This window comes from Hoplias malabaricus, chromosome 5 (assembly GCF_029633855.1).
Source record: "Hoplias malabaricus isolate fHopMal1 chromosome 5, fHopMal1.hap1, whole genome shotgun sequence".
Lineage (NCBI taxonomy): Eukaryota > Metazoa > Chordata > Actinopteri > Characiformes > Erythrinidae > Hoplias > Hoplias malabaricus.
This window is the reverse complement of record NC_089804.1, coordinates 6,642,772-6,664,351: the sequence shown is the minus strand read 5'-3', so window position 1 is coordinate 6,664,351 and position 21,580 is coordinate 6,642,772. Positions and strand designations below refer to the sequence as shown.

General features: G+C 39.3%; 8 protein-coding genes across 8 annotated transcripts; 3 read left to right on the top strand and 5 right to left on the bottom strand.

Moving 5' to 3' along the window:
* Positions 1-679: 679 nt before the first annotated feature.
* Positions 680-1,150, bottom strand: LOC136697215 (histone H3). The gene has a single exon (XM_066672246.1). It carries the CDS (start codon positions 1,115-1,117, stop codon positions 707-709), a length of 411 nt encoding a protein of 136 aa, XP_066528343.1. The 5' UTR covers positions 1,118-1,150; the 3' UTR covers positions 680-706.
* Positions 1,151-2,114: 964 nt separating this feature from the next.
* LOC136696704 (histone H2A-like) lies at positions 2,115-2,540 on the bottom strand. The gene has a single exon (XM_066671335.1). It carries the CDS (start codon positions 2,521-2,523, stop codon positions 2,137-2,139), a length of 387 nt encoding a protein of 128 aa, XP_066527432.1. The 5' UTR covers positions 2,524-2,540; the 3' UTR covers positions 2,115-2,136.
* A 964-nt stretch (positions 2,541-3,504) lies between these two features.
* Positions 3,505-4,335, bottom strand: LOC136696511 (histone H1-like). Its single transcript, XM_066670974.1, has one exon. The coding sequence runs from the start codon at positions 4,222-4,224 to the stop codon at positions 3,505-3,507; it is 720 nt and encodes a 239-aa protein (XP_066527071.1). The 5' UTR covers positions 4,225-4,335.
* A 7,825-nt stretch (positions 4,336-12,160) lies between these two features.
* LOC136697449 (histone H2B 1/2-like) lies at positions 12,161-12,596 on the bottom strand. The gene has a single exon (XM_066672568.1). It carries the CDS (start codon positions 12,580-12,582, stop codon positions 12,208-12,210), a length of 375 nt encoding a protein of 124 aa, XP_066528665.1. The 5' UTR covers positions 12,583-12,596; the 3' UTR covers positions 12,161-12,207.
* Positions 12,597-13,280: 684 nt separating this feature from the next.
* LOC136697832 (histone H4-like) lies at positions 13,281-13,583 on the bottom strand (the record flags this gene model as incomplete). The annotated part of the gene is made up of 1 exon (XM_066673107.1): positions 13,281-13,583. A coding segment is annotated over one exon (303 nt), but the record flags the coding sequence as incomplete, so codon positions are not given.
* A 2,617-nt stretch (positions 13,584-16,200) lies between these two features.
* On the top strand, positions 16,201-16,818 carry LOC136696542 (histone H1-like). Its single transcript, XM_066671036.1, has one exon. The coding sequence runs from the start codon at positions 16,201-16,203 to the stop codon at positions 16,816-16,818; it is 618 nt and encodes a 205-aa protein (XP_066527133.1).
* Positions 16,819-17,696: 878 nt separating this feature from the next.
* On the top strand, positions 17,697-18,106 carry LOC136696291 (histone H2A). The gene has a single exon (XM_066670549.1). The coding sequence runs from the start codon at positions 17,697-17,699 to the stop codon at positions 18,081-18,083; it is 387 nt and encodes a 128-aa protein (XP_066526646.1). The 3' UTR covers positions 18,084-18,106.
* A 1,789-nt stretch (positions 18,107-19,895) lies between these two features.
* On the top strand, positions 19,896-20,391 carry LOC136697229 (histone H3). Its single transcript, XM_066672266.1, has one exon. The coding sequence runs from the start codon at positions 19,928-19,930 to the stop codon at positions 20,336-20,338; it is 411 nt and encodes a 136-aa protein (XP_066528363.1). The 5' UTR covers positions 19,896-19,927; the 3' UTR covers positions 20,339-20,391.
* Positions 20,392-21,580: the final 1,189 nt, after the last annotated feature.

Here is a 21,580-nt window from a genome sequence, read left to right as displayed (position 1 = left end):
TTGAAAAAATCAATACCCCCTAATCAACTTAGTCTTGAAGAAAGATGCAATTTTTTATTTAAATGTAAACTTTTTTAAAAAACCTGTAAAATTGTGGATTTTTTCTACTTTACACAAAGTACACACTAACACAAGGCATGCTGTGTCCCAGAGAATAGTCTAAAAAATACAATAAGCCTTCTGTCTCTTTAATTCTCTCCTGATGCTCTTCATAGTTACATCACTGGAAAGAAAATTTATGTAGTCATTTTATGTCGTGTTTTTCACAATTTGGATTTTATCAGTCATAATATACTGCCTAAACCTACATTTAACCTCAATGTTAAACAAAAACGTCAATAGATACATCCAATATTCCCAGCATAATCTAAACCAATGTTATAAACAAATCTCCTTACTGCAATTAACCAGGTTGTATCTCCAGAATACTTAATCCAACAGGCTCTACTAAACTTCTCAGGTTTGTTTATACAAGTAAACCAGGTGTGATTGTCACTGAATGAAAGATTACTTTTGTTTGAAGGACAATACAAACAATACATTTGATAAAATATTTTAGGTGCATGTAACTTTTAGTTGGTTGTTTCTCCTAGTTTAAAACTCTAGTCTACTAAAAACAAAGATTCTACTCATTTTGACAGAAATAAGTCGGCGGCTCTTAAAAGAGCCTTTTGTTGTTAATTGTAACAGAAGCCGAGCTATGAGCTTATGCGCGCTCTCCGCGGATACGGCGAGCCAGCTGGATGTCTTTGGGCATGATAGTGACTCTCTTGGCGTGGATGGCGCACAGGTTGGTGTCTTCAAACAGCCCAACCAAGTAGGCTTCGCTGGCCTCCTGGAGAGCCATGACGGCAGAGCTCTGGAAACGGAGATCGGTTTTGAAATCTTGAGCAATCTCACGAACCAGGCGCTGGAAGGGCAGCTTGCGGATGAGCAGCTCAGTTGACTTCTGGTAACGGCGAATCTCCCGCAGGGCCACAGTGCCAGGCCTGTAACGGTGAGGCTTCTTCACACCGCCAGTGGCTGGGGCGCTTTTTCGAGCAGCTTTGGTAGCCAGCTGCTTCCTTGGAGCTTTACCACCGGTGGACTTACGAGCGGTCTGCTTAGTTCTTGCCATCGCGTTGCGTTTGGCTTCTCCTTAAAAGAAAGAATGTGAAAGTACGCAGCGCACGGCCTTTTTAAGCTCTAGAGCAGCTTGTCGCTTATTGGGCGTCTGGGATTACCGCCTTCTATTGGACGGCCGTCCCCTCGTGGCCACAATACTATTGGACGCCTTTATTCCCGCCAATGTTTCAAATTATTAATCACGTCCTGTAGGTTTTCCACTGTGTCGGGCTTTGACATAATAAGCTGTCTTTTGACACTTTGTGCTCAAATTCTCTCTATATAATTCATATGTAACTATATTTTCTAAGTATAAATTGTTTATTTGAATCAAACATGGAAATATATAAAACATTTGAGGAATTCTCAAGTTCTGAGTTTGACTTAAATATATATATATTTTTATTTTTTTTATTTTAAAAGTAAATAATGTAACTAATTTTCAGCAATGTTCAATGCAAATAATGTAAAAAGTGTTTAAATACATTTTTTAAACGTAATTCGAGTGATCAATTGAAAAGCCATGAATCCAAGAAAGGTCCCTGTAAATTCCATTTAGTTCATATCATATAAAATCAGTTTAGTTACTTTAATTAGTTGAGTAACATTTGGAAAGTTAAATCTTGTTAAGTCATGACCTAGTTTGTAATACTAACTTGACTCTTGTCAATCACTAAAACACAGCAGCTCAGATCAATAACACAAACAAGTAAAACACTGTATAAATGGTAAAAGAGAAGCATGAATCTAACTGATGCTGAGTGAGTGCATATACACTGACCAACCATGACCACCTCTGATTTGCACTTGTCTATTCTCTCATCTTTACTGACCCTACAGAAGGACTTTGTTGCTGTACAATTGCAAGCTGAAATTTGTTTAAATAAAGTTGACCCAAATCATACACTACATATTTATATTGTGCGATGTGCATGCAATTGTAAAGAGCTTGTTAAATAAATGCACTTTTTTGCAAAAGGGGGTGGCTCTTAAAAGAGCCTTTGGGTGATTCTGGAGAAGTGGACCGACAGTTTACTTGGTTTTGGCCGCTTTCTCGGTCTTTTTGGGCAAGAGCACAGCCTGGATGTTGGGCAACACTCCACCCTGAGCGATCGTCACTCCTCCGAGCAGTTTGTTGAGCTCTTCGTCGTTACGAACGGCCAGCTGCAGGTGACGAGGAATGATACGGGTCTTCTTGTTGTCGCGGGCAGCATTCCCAGCCAACTCCAGAATCTCAGCGGTCAGATACTCCAGCACAGCCGCCAAATAGACGGGAGCGCCTGCACCAACACGCTCAGCATAATTTCCTTTGCGTAGAAGCCTGTGCACACGGCCGACAGGGAACTGCAGTCCAGCCCGGGATGAACGAGTCTTGGCCTTGGCTCTTGCCTTTCCACCGGTCTTACCTCTTCCAGTCATCTTAACGATACAGCTTAGTCAATTAACGAAACTGAAATAAGACGCTTTGGTCTCCGTGCGTTCCTTGTATAGAAAAACAATCTGCGTTCCTATTGGATACATGCAACGGCTCTTAAACAGCCAATCAGAGTAGGGACATGAAACACTTTCCTATCCATTGCTCTGATCCGCAAGACTCCCCTCCACCCTCAACACACGCACACACATTCTCTCCTTTTTAAACCAACTTTATTAAAGGAAAATCGTTAAAGCACATTCATGTACATGTATATATAATACACATAACTTTACTCTCCCTCTCTCTTTTTCTCTGTGTGTGTGTGTAAGTAAAAGAGTTTTTAATGGTATGTATTTTGAATCTTATGGTATATATCTTTAAAGAAAAGTATTGTCTTGATGTATTGTGGTTGTAGTGTGATGCTTAGATGTTTTGTATGAATTTCCTTATAAAGTATATTTTAAAAAAAATAAAATATTAGAATCCGTGATAATTGAGCTTTTGCAAGGAGATCAAGGTTACATAAGCACTGAAGCATTGCTCAGGCTTCATAAATACATTAGTTTTACAGATACTTCCAAAACAGATGTTTGAAATCTCAAAATGATCCAACTTATTCTTAAGTGGATCCCTTTTGTATAATCTGTTGAAGTCAGTTTATCTGTATTAAAATACCAGCAGGTATCTTTGTTGTATGATGTGTAATTATCGTTTATGAACATGGATTAATTTATTTTTCTGAATCATTCACATTAATCATTCACAGTACAGAAAGAGACAAGAGGAAATTGACCTTATTGTTAAACATGTACAACTCCCTAAAATCTAATGTGGTGCTACTACTAAAATGAAAAGCTCCAATTACTGCTTCATGCTTCACACTCACTAACTGAAAATGCAGCTCTTTCTGGGTGAAAACGTGGTTGGCTCTTAAAAGAGCCGTTTTGTACTGTAAAGGACTGAAAAGCGAAGAAAAACTACATTTACTTCTTCTTGGGGGCAGCCTTTTTCGCTTTCGGCGCCTTGGGCTTCGCTGCTTTAGGTTTGACCGTCTTTGTCTTCTTGGGGCTTTTGGCTGCCTTCTTAGGGGCCGCGGGTTTCTTCGCCTTCTTGGGGGACTTGGCCACTTTCTTGGCGGCCACAGGTTTCTTCACCTTCTTCGGGGATTTCTTGGCGGCAGCAGGCTTCTTTGCCGCTACTTTCTTGGGCTTCTTGGCCGCGGCGGGTTTCTTGGCGACAGGCTTCTTAGCTTTAGGCGCCACCTTTTTGACTGGTTTCTTCTTGGTCTCGGTTTGCTTCTTGTTGAGCTTAAAAGAGCCAGACGCGCCGGTGCCTTTGGTTTGCAGCAGAGTGCCCTTGGTCACCAGGCTCTTGACGGCCACCTTGACGCGGGAGTTGTTCTTCTCCACGTCGTAGCCGGCGGCGGCGAGGGCTTTCTTCAGCGCGGCCAGAGACACGCCACTCCTCTCCTTGGAGTCCGACACGGCCTTGACGATGAGCTCGGCAACGCTAGGGCCGCTCTTTTTAGGGCGAGCGGCAGCTTTCTTCTTGGGAGCTTTGGCCGGAGCGGCTGCGGCGGGCGCTGGAGCGACTTCTGCCATCTTTCTGCTTTTGCTGAGTACCGGTAGCGAATAAACACACAAACGGATTTGTTCTGCGGAACCTCCCCTCCCTGCCGAGGGGACGGCTCTTATATGATACATGAGAACGGTGAAGACTCAATCTGGCGCTCGCTCTACAGCCGTGTCTCACTTATACGCTCTCACTTGTGTTTTCTCTCGGCTTTTAGCGACAGAAATAGAAATAGCGGAGCAATTTGCCGATAAATTAACCACGCGTCCGTCTAAAGCAGTCTCTCCCGTGTGACTGGAGACCGGGAACAGCCGCGCAGCGAAGCCTCGTTTCACATGGCGCTGTCAAATGTGTGTCGCTCCACCGCCTATTCCAACGAGAGATTGCTTATTTGTCTCGAATATCGGTGGAAAACGGCGACAAACGCTGGCTCGACCATTCGAAAATCTCCGCAGCAACTTCGACAAGATCCCGGACCAAAACATGGACGAAACGCAAGTGGCCGAGCGCTCCGTTTACTATTTGAAAAATGAGCTCTCACGGACTGAGTAAAGCACACGTGCGAGTACAGTGTCGTTGGGAGCCTAGTCTACCTAAGCCTGTTTTGGAGCAAAGCAGTATGGGTGTGTGTGTGTGTGTGTATATATATATATATATATATATATATATATATATATATATATAGAATACACGAGACGGTGTCTTTTCAGAGCGTGTTTTGCTGTTAAAACTCTCTATCACCATCTGGTGAAGGTCTAGGTCTAGGGAAGTTAGTTATTGTTCTTCTGTAAGCTATACTTATTAGAACAATAGGCTTGACCAATTCTTTAATTTTTAAGATTAATCAAATTTAAATACTTCAAAAAGCTAGATATCTGCATACAACTGCTGAGGCTTGTCCACACTGATCCGTTTACTTTTAAAAATGAGAGTTTTTGGTCTGTTACTTTCGCCTCCCATCCACAAGAAAACAACGTTTCACTGAAAATGGACGTTTTTCAAAAACATTGTAAATGCTGTTGTTATGAAAGGAAACAGAGGTTTCAGAAATGCTGACGTCACACACTGTGCCCGTCTGTGGTTGAAACTCATATAGCTTCTCACTGCCTCCCTTGGAGACAGACCTAGGACAAATATTTGGATGAAATGGCTGATGATCATTTGGTTCAACTTTTTATTTCTGAGCCTAGGATTTGAATAAGAGATTTAATATATAAAACCAGCATATAAAAGCAATGGTATGCAAACACACATTTGATTCTCAAAAGGTAGACGTAAATGAAGAAACAGGAGGTGACGATTATCTGAAAGGCTTTGATACACTGGGTCATTTCAATACAAATGAGGGGGAGATGGTCAAATGGTTATTTGTAACAAAAGGCAATTAACTCAATTTGAATTTTAAATTAAATAAATCCCACAACACAAGCTCCCTCCGTAACCAAAACATCTCATATGTATGCTCCCTGTTTATAGTCCAATATGATATTGTCTTATATTAAGTGTTCCGACAAACAAATGATATCATATCTCATATTTAAAGCCCTTAATTGGCAACAGCTGAACTGCAAAAAGCAGTCTTTATTATTCATTCTGTGTGGAGAAGAAAAAAAGGTTTTCAGCAGGGCCCCTTCTGGTCTGCAGAGCTTATAGTCACATCTGAGCATGAGGTAATTCTGCTGATACCACTATGTCCACACAGTAAAAAAAAAAACATTCCGTTTTTACGGAAAAAATCTGGCAGCTTTGGTTACCAGAATAATTTTGTTAAAAACACAGTACAAACATAAAACATTTTAAAGAGCAAACTGTAAATTTTACTGTTTTAAAATTAAAAAAAGGAAAAAAAAATACATTTTAAACTAGTAAACACAACAGTAGTTTTCTGCTAAATTACCATAATCGTACTGCTAATAAACTAATACATTCAGTAAGATTTATATGCTGTTGTTGCATATTTTACAATGAATTCCTTTCAAATACATGGAAAAATACCAAAATAACATTGTTTTACTGTAAAAGTCACATTATACAACTGTCATTTCACAAAATATTTATGCAAATTTTACTTAATTATTTTATATTATTTATCGTCTTTTACAGTATTAAACAAATTTACAGTAAAAAAAAATTAAATACTGCAACTGAACGTCTTATTATTGTATTCATTAGGATTTAAAACATACAACATGTTCTATGACTCTATTGACTAATATCAATTTAATTTAAACTGCATTAGCTTCTTATAGTTCTTGACCAGAAATGCCAAAGCCTTTATAATTGGAAAAAAAGCAATGCTAAATAAATTGTACACTAAAAAAATATCCAATAATATGCCTTTACAAGGATTTATAAAACTCAAAGTCCATAAACTTTAAACCAGAATATTAAATTGAGCCATGTAAATAGAAATGAATACAAAATCAGCTACAAAAAAGAATTTTGTGAAAAATTAAGTTGGTGCCCCAAAGCCAGCTAACAGAGTTTGAAAGCCAAGATTTTGCTATACCATTGTTAAAGTATCATAGGGCTAAATGCAAGGGTAAGGCTATTGCTAGTGTATTGAAACTGTTTTCTAATGTGCCTGTTAAGGTTTTCCAAGTGGTTGCTCAAGTTTGCTAGGTTGTTGGTGGTTCATAGTTGCTTATTTTGGTACTCCATCTTTGTTACTATGGTATTGTGGGAGAGTCTGAATGTGTGGTCGGAGTGTTTGTGCAGTACGTTGCCCGGGAGTGCTCAGTGAGGCACCAACAGGTGAGTTGCTGGTTTCAGATGTCTGGCCTGCAAAAACATACACAAACATATCAAGAAAACAATATGAACGTTTCTAAGTCTTTTACTGCTTATAATTGATTTTTCAATGCAGGCTACTTTGAGCAGTGGCTGCATTCTCTACTGACATACCTGAATATATCAGCTTCCAAGCAGCAACAACTTTACGGGCTTGAACTGGTCTCAGCGCTGACAGCAAATCAGCTTCCGTGATAAACTGAAAGTCATAATATGTCTCTACCCCCAGGGATTGTAAGGTCTCCTCTAGGATATATTTTGTCACCTCTGGATGGTCAGGTAAATGGCAGTGTGCAGTAATGATGGCTCTGCATCAGTCATCTCTAGATTCAAGGAAGACAGACACAAGTTTTCAATATTAGAATTGAAAGATATAATTTAAAAAATAATAATAATAAAAATAAAATAAAAAAAATTGGTCAACTGACACAACAAGAGAAATGTCTACTCTGAGTATATGCCAGTGAGGACTTATAATTTCTCTGAATTTTTTGTATTTTTCCAAATAGTGTTTTATCAATTTTTTTAAAGAACACATGTCAAACTTCTATGACTTCTAAACATATTTAATTACTGTGGTTTATTTAGACAGCACACTGTGTTTCAGGGGAATTACTTGGTGATTATTAACAGTATATGATGTTAATGGATAAAAATCTACCAGATCATTAATGTTAAGGCATTGCAACCCTGAATTCCCTTTTGTCACTGAGTTCAGATGGTATTTAGAAAGATAGTCAGCTACACAGCTGAATCATGTTGAATTAAATTAATAAGAAGCTCTCCAAACTCCATGGACTCTTCAAAATTTAACCCAAGAAATGCCCTTTTTTATATGAAGTACCTTTATACTGTATGTCTGTGGAAACACTAGTGTCTTTTCCTGAAAAGCCAAAATCCTTCACTGCATGTTTAATTGCATCACTGTACAGGCTAGGGTTAAAAGTACAACTGTCTTTGACTTGCAGAAGTGGACTGCACCCTGGCCCAGCTGAAAGATATGCCTGGAACATCTGATGTCTTTCAGATAAAGTTAGGTAGATGTTTTTTAAAGTTTTTCAAATGTCTGGTACATCTATTGAAGTAGCTGTGTTTACTTTCGAAACGCATAGTCCACAACCTGATCAAGGGGCCAAATTTTAAAATTAGTGCTGGATAGTGTCGCAAGAAATTATGTTTTGGTTTTAGCATGTTCTCAGGGAATAAGCACTTTCTTGATTCCAAATACTCCTGCATTATAATGTCAAGATAGGCTACCTGTGAAAATGAAATCTTTAAGCTGGAGGGTTAACTGCCAAATATCATCTTCAGGATTTTGTACTTTGTCACCAATCAATACAGGGAGCAACCTTAAAAAAATCCAGTTCTGAATTGCTTGACCTGAAAGCTTGGACTGCTCAGAGTTGACAGCACATGGCTTTGTGAGAGCATCAGGTCCTTTGTACTTGAACTGCTTGATACGCCAGTTCAGAAGAGAATATGTAAGCCTTTTCTTTTTCTTTATGAAATATTTCAAGTACAGTGCAATGTCATAGGCTAAGACACCCTCAAATATGTCATGGCCAAAACAAGGGGAGAGTCCAGGCTGGCAAACGTGAAAAGATGTCAGGTCACTGAAAACAAAATTTACCTTTAGGCCTTTGATGTCTTCTCTGTCTTCCACTTGTTGCTGACCAACAGCAGAATTGTAACTCTCAGGGGTGCGCCGTGGACAACATACATTTGGATCATCACTCTGAAACTCACTTCGTGTGATTTCACAGTACCCTTTGACTGTTTCACCCCCTACGTTTCTTCCATTTTCCTCTAAACCTTTTAAACCCACCAACATCTCGGAGAAAAAACCTTAGAATATCCAAATTGTTTAAGGTCATTCTCTCCACACAACAAAACAAGAAATATATGATAAGAATTGGACCGCATATGAACAGGTAAATTTGCAACAGAAAGATATACTTTCTGCTTTTTCTTAGCTGAGCCAAGGGGATTGACAATTTCAAAAGCATCCTGATACAGAATTAGCTTCAGACATCTTGGATTTTCAATGAAAAACTGATTGGACTTGAAGTTCTGTCCATCACTTATGTCACCAAAACGATCTGTGTCTGTTTCAAAAGATTGTTGTTACATTGAAATCCTCCATAATTATGACTCTAATAAGCCACTTAATGTTTGTTTCACAGGTAATAAGCAAATTTTTGTGTCATATTTTCATCATTTCATAATGTTACTTTGTTAGGCTATATGTATTTGAACAAAGTTATGAATGCTTGAGCTCTTGAATATGTTGTTCTCAGTGGTCCCTGATGACAGAAAGAAAACAGATCTGTTTCTTTCACACACTCACAAATTTAAGCAATAACATCATCTGGTAGATGTCATTTTTTAAAAGTGAACGAATTTTACTTAAAGTGTAATCCTGTCCTAACTTGTGTACATTTTGCATCTCTTCAACAATTGTTTGTATTGCTGAAGCTGGAAGTAGGAGCAGCCCTTGCAATTTTATATATAATAAACATATATTCTTAAGAAAAGAATCTTTACAATTTGGTGGTATTTCAATGCTTTCTTTTGTTGCATCATGTGAGCTCTGGGAAGCATCTTCGTACGCAAAGGCAGCAGAAGACTGAGAAATAGTTTCCTTGTACATGTCACTTATGTTATACACTGAACTTGCTCTATGTTTCCTGGACATATGAGCAGTGAATGATGATTTCACTGCGAACGTAGTTTTACAACCTGTTATTGGACATGCCACAGATTGTCCCTCCAAAATATGCTTTTTTAAGTGGGATATAATTTACTGTGTGAAATTGGTGCTGACACAGCGAAATTGCACATTTAAAATCTGTGACAACGGCTTTAGCAGTAACAAGGGGTTACTTGGCACATGGTGAAACCGACAGTAATGAAATTTAAAAGCTGCGTAGTTACAAAATGTCCGCTTGCAGTCAGCGCCAACACATTTGAAAAAAACAATGAGGTTCGTTCCTTTGAACTCTACAATGCAACACATACCCCTTAAAGACTCAAGTGATTTACTACAAAAACGGCAGGTAATCATTTTAGCAAACTAACAATAATCCCCGTTTTATAGATTCTTCCTCGCGTAACGGTAGGAGTCGGGGTTATTTTTATGAATGGAAATTAAACACTGGTTCATCAAATATCCTCCAGTACCTTTCTGAGAACAAGCGGTCAAAACAACAAAAGTCAGAATGAGTGAACTATTCGTCCACCAGTGCAACATATCATGATTCACAATGTCAACACATTCACAATCCACTCACTGATGAAATAGGCGCGCTTTCAGCAACGACGGGTGAACTTCGCAGAGTTTAATTATCCCACGAGATTTAATTATTATGCGATAACTAGTTGTCCAACGAAAGAACAGCAACAAACACTATATATATGATTTGAAGAGAGGGAGTTCTTGTTTGAAATCCAAACAGGCGTTTATTTTTGCGGGAATGTAAACGTTAAGTTAAACGTCATTATACTTTTATAACATTATTTATATAATGATTTATATAATCAAATATAATATTAATCAAATAATAATATAAATCAAAATTTAATATTCTGTAATAATAATACAAATCTCATACTTTACCAATTACAATTTGCAGGTGATGCAAAATAATATACAAGAACAGATGATCAGTAACTGTCCGTTTTGAAAACTAAGATAAAATTACAATTAAGGCAATTACAATCATAATATTTGTACCCTCAAAATAAGAATTAAATTAAAAATCAATTAAATGTGTTTCATACTGGTGAAGTCCTAATATTTATGGACCTAAATAAATCTGTAATTATCTCTTTTTCATCTATGTATTTATTTATTTAGTTAAACTATTAACCACATTAAAGCCACCTGCTTTTGTGTGTACACTTATTGTCCACTTGATAATTTCCATTGAAGCTATTTATTTTGTAAATTTACATTGTATTTTATTTATTTATTTGTTGCTTTGCATACCTCCACCCACTTTTTCAATGTTCAGAACCCATTCAGAACATGACTTGGGTGGTGGATCATTCTCAGCCCTGCAGTGACACTGGTGGTGTGTTACTGTGTGTTGCTGGTACAAGTGGATCAAACACAGCAGTGCTGCTGGAGTTTTTAAACACTGTGTCCACTCTGTTAGACACACCTACCTTGTCTGATCACCTTGTAAATGTAAAATCAGAAATAGTAATGATCTTGCTTCTTGGTTTGTGTTGGCTGTCCTCCAGTCCATTCATTGCTGCATGTAGGATGCTTTTGGCTGGTCATTTGTGGTTGGTGGACTATGCTAGCAGCACTGCTTTTTCTGACCCACATTAAGACACCACCACCACCACACTGTACTGCTATGATCCACCTGCTCTGTTGTGGTCCTGAGCATTGAAGAACCGGGTGAAAGGAAGCAGGAAAAAAATATATACAGAGCAAAAAAAAACCTATGTTTTCCATTTTGCATTGTTTTTTTTTTTTGTTTGTTTGTTTGTTTTTTTTTTGTCATGATTTTACATCATTTCACTGTTAATTTAACAGGCATTTTTACAGTGCACATTGGGTGAAATTCCAAAGAACCTAAACTTTAACAATTATCAAAACAATGTTGGACTTTCTTCATGTCAGGGTTTCACAATCTGCTAAAGTAAGAAACAGAAAAAAAACGAAAGAAATACAACTACTTGTACACAAAATGCTTTTCTGAAATGTTACAATGTCTTACAGAGTTATTAGCATGGGGTGAGAAGAGATTATTATATCTTGCATTTCTGACTCTGTCAGCCACTATCGTGTAGGCACCCTTTGCAACAGAGGATTTTCTAATTTTTGCACACCCTGAACATGGATTTTGATCACACACTGGCATGTGCATATCATCCAATGAGGTACATAAATCTATTGAGTATGGTGCAAACTGAGTAGGTCTAAACAAACGGTTGCTATTCATAATTCATTTAAAATGTTATTGACATACAATCTAATTCAGAACAACTCTGTCACTCTAAAATTTTATTTCAGTCTGTCAATCCTAGATTAAGACATTTTTGCAGAAGAAAACACCACAAATACAATTACACAAATGTAATATTCACTCTTGAAGGAATTCAGTGAAAGTTTGCAACATAAGCAGAAATAAAGCTGTAAACGTGGGATTTGTTACTAAGCTATGTACTGTTCTAAGGTCCACTTAAAAAATAGATAAATAAAATAAAGGGGCATTGAAAACATCAAATTAACGGAAAGTCATTTGAACTTTACATGAAAACATGGGTGGCTCTTAAAAGAGCCGTTGGGTTTGGACGTGTCTGATCACCGCTTACTTGGAGCTGGTGTACTTGGTGACGGCCTTGGTGCCCTCGGACACGGCGTGCTTGGCCAGTTCACCGGGCAGAAGCAGGCGCACGGCGGTCTGGATCTCCCTGGAGGTGATGGTGGAGCGCTTGTTGTAGTGAGCCAAACGGGAAGCCTCGCCGCCGATGCGCTCGAAAATATCATTGACGAACGAGTTCATGATCCCCATAGCCTTGGAAGAAATACCAGTATCGGGGTGGACCTGCTTCAGCACCTTGTACACGTAGATAGCATAACTCTCCTTCCTGGTGCGCTTACGCTTCTTACCACCTTTACCTGCCGTCTTGGTCACGGCTTTCTTTGACCCTTTCTTCGGCGCTGACTTCGCTGGTTCAGGCATTGTAGACGTTCTTCGAGTTTTACTCAAGGATGACAAAGGGGCGTTCTTGCTCGCGGTTTATGTAGACGGCGATATGCAGATTAAACTTATCTCCGCCTATTAAAATGTTGTCTAATGCCCATTGATCAGCGTTTAGCGGCTTGAACTCCTCCCTCCAGACTCTATTTTCATTGACATTAAGCTCCGCCCGTGACCTCAGCTCTTTTTGTTCCTCGTCCCGCGCATTTCTCACCTATAAAGATCATATATGTAATATCTTACAATACAGGCTTTTTATGGGCTCTGAACATCTCACATATGAGGCCATTTGGATTCGAAAGTATTTTTCATAAATATGTGCTGAAACTTAACAATAAACACGTCCAGTATGTTGAGTGATAAAAATATCCCTTATAGGGATTTTGTTTCTGACACCTTTTCCTTGGGTGCTTATTACCAAGATGGTTTTGTCAGTAATATTAATAGTCTTTATTGTCTAAAAAAAATTGTGGGCCAGGAGCTATTTTGTTGGACATGGAAACATGTGCCAAACATAGCTACACATTATATACTTTCAGCATGTCTCATGGTTAAAATGTGTTATAAACAAAGCGTAAGAATACACTGTAAAAGAAACACTTGTGGAAACGCTGTTTTGTTGAACTTGTGGGTGGCTCCTAAAAGAGCCGTTGGATATAAGCCTATATTGAGTCGAACGTTTAACCTCCGAAACCGTACAGAGTGCGTCCCTGGCGTTTCAGGGCGTACACCACATCCATAGCGGTGACAGTCTTTCTCTTGGCGTGTTCAGTGTAAGTGACGGCGTCCCTGATCACGTTCTCCAGAAACACTTTCAGCACACCACGGGTCTCTTCGTAGATCAGACCAGAAATACGCTTTACGCCACCACGACGAGCTAAACGACGAATAGCAGGCTTAGTAATACCCTGAATGTTATCACGAAGAACTTTGCGATGACGCTTAGCGCCTCCTTTTCCAAGACCTTTACCGCCCTTTTTTTTTTATAAACTTTATTAATTAATACAAATATATGTACAGTCCTTCCAAAATTCCAGCTTACATAAATTATATACTCATACATCCAAACATTTAATTACACAGACAAACGAGCACAGTCTCATATATTTAGAGTGTCCCAAAGAATAGAGTCTTTAAAAAGTATATTAAGAGTCTTTTGTTTTTTTAATTCAGTCCTAATACTCTTCACAACCGCATCACTAGAGACAAAAGACTGTTCTATTGTCATTTTACATCGTGTTTTCCACAACTTAGACTTTACCAAACATATAATATACCACATAAAAGTACATTTATATTCATCAATATTACAATCAAAAATACCATAATAGATACATTTAATATTTACATCAAAATTTAAACCTATATCCTTTACTTTTTTCCCACACTTCTTTAGACCTATAGCATTCTAATAAAAAATGATCCAGAGATTCTTCCTCTTGACATAATGGCATTGGACACTTTATAGTTTTAATAAAACAACTCCATTTTACTAAAAGTCTAACTGGTAACCTCCTTACTGCTATTAACCAGGTTGTATCTCTAATAGTCTCAGATATATTTTTGCTAAGCATATTTTTTAGACATATTTTATTTTCCTCTTTATTTAGTTCTCTAAATTCAAAATTCTGTCCATAGATTTTATCACTCACTATTCTATATATGCTTTTATTTGAAGAATTTATCCAATCAATGTTCAAATGAGCTTATTTCCCATAAATTTAATATGTTCTCAAAAATATATAATTGTGTTTAAAACATTCCGGTTAGGCCTAGTTATTTGTATTCTCTCTATAACCTTTATTAGTGTTTGTTTTTAGAATAATTGTGTGTACAGCATGCAAATTTCAAGTAAAGACACACAAAAATCAAGCAAGATATTGTCTTATGCACTCATTCCAGTTTTACCCCCCTGGTAAACTGATGTGTTTTGTTTGTTTTACAAATAAATCTAAGCTGGCATTGGACTTAATGTTTGTGTTTACCCTTCATTCTTGTATTGTTTGTTTTAAGTCCATACGATTGTAGGGTTTATAGTATTTTGCTGACAGCTCAGAGACAGAAGCAGTGTCAGTGTACAGTACTCAACTCTACAGTGTTTTACACTCACACAACGTCAGCTTCACTCTGTAGATACTGTAGCTGTTATTTCTGAAACTGAGCTCTAGGCGATCATCACACACCAAACATTCTGAAGGTCACATGGAGAACTGATGATGTAATTAGATCCACAGAACAGAACAGAAACATCGTGACGCTCTGAACTGAAACGTTTGAATTGAAAACATTCAAAACCCAGCGTTCCACCCCAGTGTTCTGCAGCAATGAAGCAGGATGAAGTCGCTAATGTGTGGACACTAGACACAGACACAAGGAACTGGACAGTAACTTAACAACACCATTTTCACCAGGAATTTACTCTTTATAATAAACTGCCCTGCACCTGAAATACATCACAGATCATAGCCCCTAAAGGTCATGGTGTTTCATATGTGTTTTACTGTTCTTTACTCTAATAATAAATTATTTATTTCCTTTAGCACAACGTAACCTACATTTTACTAAGATAATGTATGAATGTTGTATTGTCAAGCAATAATACATGAGAGTGAGTGTAATAATGTGGGATATTATGACTGCTGGGCTGCGGTTGTAGGAACAAGGCCACAGGCAAAGTCCAAGTCCAGAAGATCAGTTACATCTAGAGTAACTGATACACATAGAACAGTACATATAGAGTATCTTATTGCAATAATAATTTTCTGTTATCACAGTTTATTGCTAGATTGTAAGATAAAGAGGACATAATTAAAACAATTTGTTTAGTAATATTCCACAAGGTGAAAAAGTTCTATTCCATCACATATTCCTTCTAGTGCTAATCCACTGTTCACAGTAGATTCAGATCATATTGATTATATGATTCACAGATACGAAACAAAGTGATGAATGAATAAATGAATGAATGAATGTTATGCCATTTTCTATACGAGTTTCATGTGTATCTACACTACTTAAAATTGTACGCAGGCCCAAGTAGACTTGGCTCCAACCGACACTGTACTCGCACGTGTGCTTTACTCGGTCCGCGAGAGCTCATTTTTCAAATAGTAAACGAAGCCCGCGGCCACTTGCGTTTCGTCCATGTTTTGGCCCGGGCTCTTGTCGAAGTTGCTGCGGAGACTTTCGAATGGTCAAGCCAGCGTTTGTCGCCGTTTTCCACCGATATTCGAGACAAATGAGCCATCTCTCGTTGGAATAAGCGGTGGAGCGACACACATTTGACAGCGCCATGTGAAACGAGGCTTCGCTGCGCGGCTGTTCCCGGTCTCCAGTCACACGGGAGAGACTGCTTTAGACGGACGCGTGGTTAATTTATCGGCAAATTGCTCCGCTATTTCTATTTCTGTCGCTAAAAGCCGAGAGAAAACACAAGTGAGAGCGTATAAGTGAGACACGGCTGTAGAGCGAGCGCCAGATTGAGTCTTCACCGTTCTCATGTATCATATAAGAGCCGTCCCCTCGGCAGGGAGGGGAGGTTCCTCAGAACAAATCCGTTTGTGTGTTTATTCGCTACCGGTACTCAGCAAAAGCAGAAAGATGGCAGAAGTCGCTCCAGCGCCCGCCGCAGCCGCTCCGGCCAAGGCACCCAAGAAGAAAGCTGCCGCTCGCCCTAAAAAGAGCGGCCCTAGCGTTGCCGAGCTCATCGTCAAGGCCGTGTCGGACTCCAAAGAGAGGAGTGGCGTGTCTCTGGCCGCGCTGAAGAAAGCCCTCGCCGCCGCCGGCTACGACGTGGAGAAGAACAACTCCCGCGTCAAGGTGGCCGTCAAGAGCCTGGTGACCAAGGGCACACTGCTGCAAACCAAAGGCACCGGCGCGTCTGGCTCTTTTAAGCTCAACAAGAAGCAAACCGAGACCAAGAAGAAACCAGTCAAAAAGGCGGCGCCTAAAGCTAAGAAGCCTGTCGCCAAGAAACCTGCCGCGGCTAAGAAGCCCAAGAAGGTAGCGGCAAAGAAGCCTGCTGCCGCCAAGAAATCCCCGAAGAAGGTGAAGAAGCCTGTGGCCGCCAAGAAAGTGGCCAAGTCCCCCAAGAAGGCAAAGAAACCCGCGGCCCCCAAGAAGGCAGCCAAGAGCCCCAAGAAGACAAAGACGGTCAAACCCAAAGCAGCGAAGCCCAAGGCGCAGAAAGCGAAAAAAGCTGCCCCCAAGAAGAAGTAAATGTAGTTTTTCTTCGCTTTTCAGTCCTTTACAGTACAAAACGGCTCTTTTAAGAGCCAACCACGTTTTCACCCAGAAAGAGCTGCATTTTCAGTTAGTGAGTGTGAAGCATGAAGCATTGGAGCTTTTCATTTTAGTAGTAGCACCACATCAGATTTTAGGGAGTTACACATGTTTAACGTTAAGAATAATTTCATCTTGTCTCTTTCTGTACTGAATGATTCTTAAAAATTCATTAGTCTATGTTCATAAACAATAACTACACATCATACAACAAAGATCCCTGCTGGTATTTAAGTAAAGGTAAAACTAATGTAATTATGAAGCCTGAGCAATGCTTCAGTGCCTTGATTTCCTTGCGAAAGCTCAATAATTACGGATTCTTATATTTTCTTCTTTTAAAATATACGTTATAAGGAAATTCATGCAAAACGTCTAATCATCAAACTACAACCACAATACATCAAGACAATACTTTCTTTAAAGATACATACTATTAAAAACTGTGTGTGTGAGAGAGAGAGAGAGAGAGAGAGAGAGAGAGAGAGAGAGAGAGAGAGAGAGAGAGAGAGAGAGAGAGAGAGAGAGAGAGGTTATGTGTATTATGTATGGATGTATATGAATGTGCTGTGATGATTTTCCTTTAATAAAGTTGGTTTAAAAAGGAGAGTGAGTGCGTGCGTGTGTGTGTGTGTTGGGGGGGTCTTGCGGAAAGGAGCAATTGATAGACAAGTGTTTCATGTCCCTACTCTGACTGGCCGTTGAAGAGCCGTTGCATGTAGCCAATAGGAACGCAGACGGTTTTTCTATATAGGGATCGCACGGAGACCAAACCGTCTCATTTCAGTTTCGTTAAGCGACTTAACTGTACCGTTAAGATGAGTGGAAGAGGTAAGACTGGTGGAAAGGCAAGAGCCAAGGCCAAGACTCGTTCATCCCGGGCTGGACTGCAGTTCCCAGTTGGCCGTGTTCACAGACTTCTGCGCAAGGGAAACTATGCCGAGCGTGTTGGTGCAGGCGCTCCCGTCTATTTGGCGGCTGTGCTGGAATATCTGACCGCTGAGATTCTGGAGTTGGCTGGCAATGCTGCTCGCGACAACAAAAAGACCCGTATCATTCCTCGTCACCTGCAGCTGGCCGTTCGTAACGACGAAGAGCTCAACAAACTGCTCGGAGGAGTGACGATCGCTCAGGGTGGAGTGTTGCCCAACATCCAGGCTGTGCTTTTGCCCAAAAAGACCGAGAAGGCGGCCAAAACCAAGTAAACTGTCGGTCCACTTCTCCAGAATCACCCAAAGGCTCTTTTAAGAGCCACCCACTTTTGCAAAAAAGTGCATTTATTTAACAAACTCTTTACAACTGCATGCACATCACAATGTAAATGGTATATAATTTGGTTCAAGTTTTTTGCAAATTAATTTCAGTTTGCAATTGTACATCAACAAAGTTCTGTAGTGTCAGTAAAGAGAGTAAATGTAACAGTTAAAATATATAAAAAATGACAAAGCTATTATTAAAGTGGTCTTTTTTTGGTATAGGGCAGCTTGTATTTGGACGTCTCTTCTCCTTCATAAAACTCCTCCCCCTTCCCTGCCTCTCCCTTTTACTCGTGTGATATGGAGAGGTAGGTTTCAGGCTTACTCTATAATTTATCTTTTGTAATCCTATGTCTCTAGATTATTTTAAGTGACCAAATTATTTTATATACTTCATGTGTCCATTATTAATCATTATGTTGAGATATTTTCTGATGATGGTGTGTCTTATGACAAATATGCCCATTTTCATATTGCTATTGTCACACCGTATGCTCTATGCTAAGAGTCTAATTCTGATCTCTCTGATCACAGAGGAGATACGAGGAGAGAAGAGATACACACTGCCTGTCTAATACTAAAAGGCTGTTTATTTCTGTTGGCAGGTATGGGGAATTTAATTTGAACTCTGATAGACTCTTATGTATTCACTTCAGCAAATATATACGCTCATGCTATTATAGGGAAGTTCAGTAGTGATGTTATGACTGTACCCACCCTATCCAGAAATCTTAGCAATTGTTAAGTTAATAAGTTTTAAGTTAATCATTTATTGCATTGTTGTTAATCTGTAATTAATTCATTAATGTGACATACATTCTGAGGTGCATTTCTTTCTCTCGCCTCACCCCTTTTTACTCATGTGTAATATGGAGAGGGGAGATACGAGGAGAGAATAGATACACACTGCCTGTCTAATACTAAAAGGCTGTTTATTTCTGTTGTCAGAATAAATCCTCAACAGGAAAAAAACACAACGCAGAGTCTCTGTTTATCCGTAACCACCGGTTACATAAACAATAAGTGCAAATCAAGGAGGTGGTCATGGTTGATCAGTTTATACGCACTCACACTCTGCATCAGTTAGATTCATGCTTCTCTTTTACCATTATACAGTGTTTTACATGTTTCTGTTATTGATCTGAGCTGCTGTGTTTTAGAGATTGACAAGAATCAAGTTAGGATAAGAACCTAGGTCATGACTTAACATGATTTAACTTTCCAAATGTAATCAGTAACTAATCTGATTTTATATGATATGAACTAAATGGAATTTATAGGGACCTTTCTTTGATCCATGGCTTTTCAATTGATCACTCAAAGAATTACATTTAAACACCATTTACATAATTTGGATTTAACAATACTGAAAATTTGTTACATTATTTACTTTTGGAATAAAAAAAAGAAAAAAAATATTTTGAGCCAAACTCAATTTTAGAATTCCTCAAATGTTTTATATATTTCCATGTTGGATTCATATAAACAATTATACTTAAGAACATATAGTTACATATGAATTATATAGAGAGAATTTGAGCATAAAGTGTCAAAAGACAGCTTATTATGTCAAAACCCGACACAGTGGAAAACCCACAGGACGTGATTAATAATTTGAAACATTGGCGGGAATAAAGGCGTCCAATAGAATTGTGGTCACGAGGGGTCGGCCGTCCAATAGAAGGCGGTAATCCCAGACGCCCAATAAGCGACAAGCTGCTCTAGAGCTTAAAAAGGCCGTGCGCTGCGTACTTTCACATTCTTACTCTTAAGGAGAAGAAAAGCGCAACGCGATGGCAAGAACTAAGCAGACCGCTCGTAAGTCCACCGGTGGTAAAGCTCCAAGGAAGCAGCTGGCTACCAAAGCCGCACGAAAAAGCGCCCCAGCCACCGGCGGCGTGAAGAAGCCTCACCGTTACAGGCCTGGTACTGTGGCCCTGCGGGAGATTCGCCGCTACCAGAAGTCAACTGAGCTGCTCATCCGCAAGCTGCCCTTCCAGCGCCTGGTTCGTGAGATTGCTCAAGATTTCAAAACCGATCTCCGTTTCCAGAGCTCTGCCGTCATGGCTCTCCAGGAGGCCAGCGAAGCCTACTTGGTTGGGCTGTTTGAAGACACCAACCTGTGCGCCATCCACGCCAAGAGAGTCACTATCATGCCCAAAGACATTCAGCTGGCTCGCCGTATCCGCGGAGAGCGCGCATAAGCTCATAGCTCGGCTTTCTTCAAAATTAACAAAAGGCTCTTTTAAGAGCCACCGACCTATTTCTGTCAAAACGAGTAGAAAAATGCTAATTTTGTGCTATCTCCAGTAGTTAAAATTGTGATGGCGTTCACTTTTTATCTCACTTCTGTGGGGATATTTCACCTCACGTCACTGCAGCACTCAGTGAATTTAATGTCTAAAAGAAAGTGCATATGTCTGTTTATCACTGTGGTTCTAATCAGTATCAAGGGATCCCCTGTCTCACTAGGATTTCTAACACAGAGTAAACAAACATGGCCCCACCCTTGCTGTCATGAAAACAAATTTGGTAAATAGGGCAAGATGAGATTACTTTGTTTTGTAAAACATACAGCAGAAAGTGAAAGGCTCATGGGTCACAAAAACACTTCCACACATGAAGAGAAGACTGTCATCGCTGCGATGGTACCCTCAAGGGTTCATATTCAGTACCTTTAATTAGGAAGCATAATTGTACCATATTCTTATTGTAATTTGCACATCAGCAAATACCTTCACATTGCAGTAGTTTCTGACACTGTTTAATGTTGTTACGTGTAAGGGCTGATACGGCTTTAAGGAAGAAATGAAAGAAAGAAGGTGAATGTCGAATAATGCTGGATGATCCAGTGAGAAGGCCTCGGGGTTCTCCATGTGACTGTGTTCATCATATGATCAGCTGTGTATCAACACAGACACTGTAAACAACTGTAAATCCACTCCCACCCGCTATATATATACAGTATATACAGAACTGTGTAGAAGTCTTAGGCATCTAAGATATATGTAAATTAATGCCTCAGTAAACTTGGTGCTTGTATAAAATTATAATCACAGTAAATACATCTTCATTTCTTTCAGTGGCCATGCCATTGTTGAGAAGAGCATTGGTTGGTTTTTTGTTTCGTGTTGTAACTGATTTTTTTGTTGTTGTTTGTTTTTGTGAATTGTTACTATACAGTGCTGTCTACATAGTTCTTTTGTGTGTGTGTGTGTGTGTGTGTGTGTGTGTGCGTGCGTGCGCACATGTGTTTGTGTGTGTGAGAGAGAGAGAGAGAGAGAGAGAGAGATCTTGGGTGGAGAAGAACTACATGACGTCATACAACTTCAGTATAACTTCTAGATTTTCCACAATGCCCAGTGTCTTTCTTAAGCACTTCTCACATTTTCAGTGCACCTCCTGTGTGTGTCAGAATAAATGTGGAGGCACTTTTGGCAAATGGT

What these genes read in the sequence shown, in the direction of transcription:
- LOC136697215 (XM_066672246.1), bottom strand. Translation starts at nt 1,117, where the DNA reads ATGGCAAGAACTAAGCAGACCGCTCGTAAGTCCACCGGTGGTAAAGCT.
- LOC136696704 (XM_066671335.1), bottom strand. Translation starts at nt 2,523, where the DNA reads ATGACTGGAAGAGGTAAGACCGGTGGAAAGGCAAGAGCCAAGGCCAAG.
- LOC136696511 (XM_066670974.1), bottom strand. Translation starts at nt 4,224, where the DNA reads ATGTATCATATAAGAGCCGTCCCCTCGGCAGGGAGGGGAGGTTCCGCA.
- LOC136697449 (XM_066672568.1), bottom strand. Translation starts at nt 12,582, where the DNA reads ATGCCTGAACCAGCGAAGTCAGCGCCGAAGAAAGGGTCAAAGAAAGCC.
- LOC136696542 (XM_066671036.1), top strand. Translation starts at nt 16,201, where the DNA reads ATGGCAGAAGTCGCTCCAGCGCCCGCCGCAGCCGCTCCGGCCAAGGCA.
- LOC136696291 (XM_066670549.1), top strand. Translation starts at nt 17,697, where the DNA reads ATGAGTGGAAGAGGTAAGACTGGTGGAAAGGCAAGAGCCAAGGCCAAG.
- LOC136697229 (XM_066672266.1), top strand. Translation starts at nt 19,928, where the DNA reads ATGGCAAGAACTAAGCAGACCGCTCGTAAGTCCACCGGTGGTAAAGCT.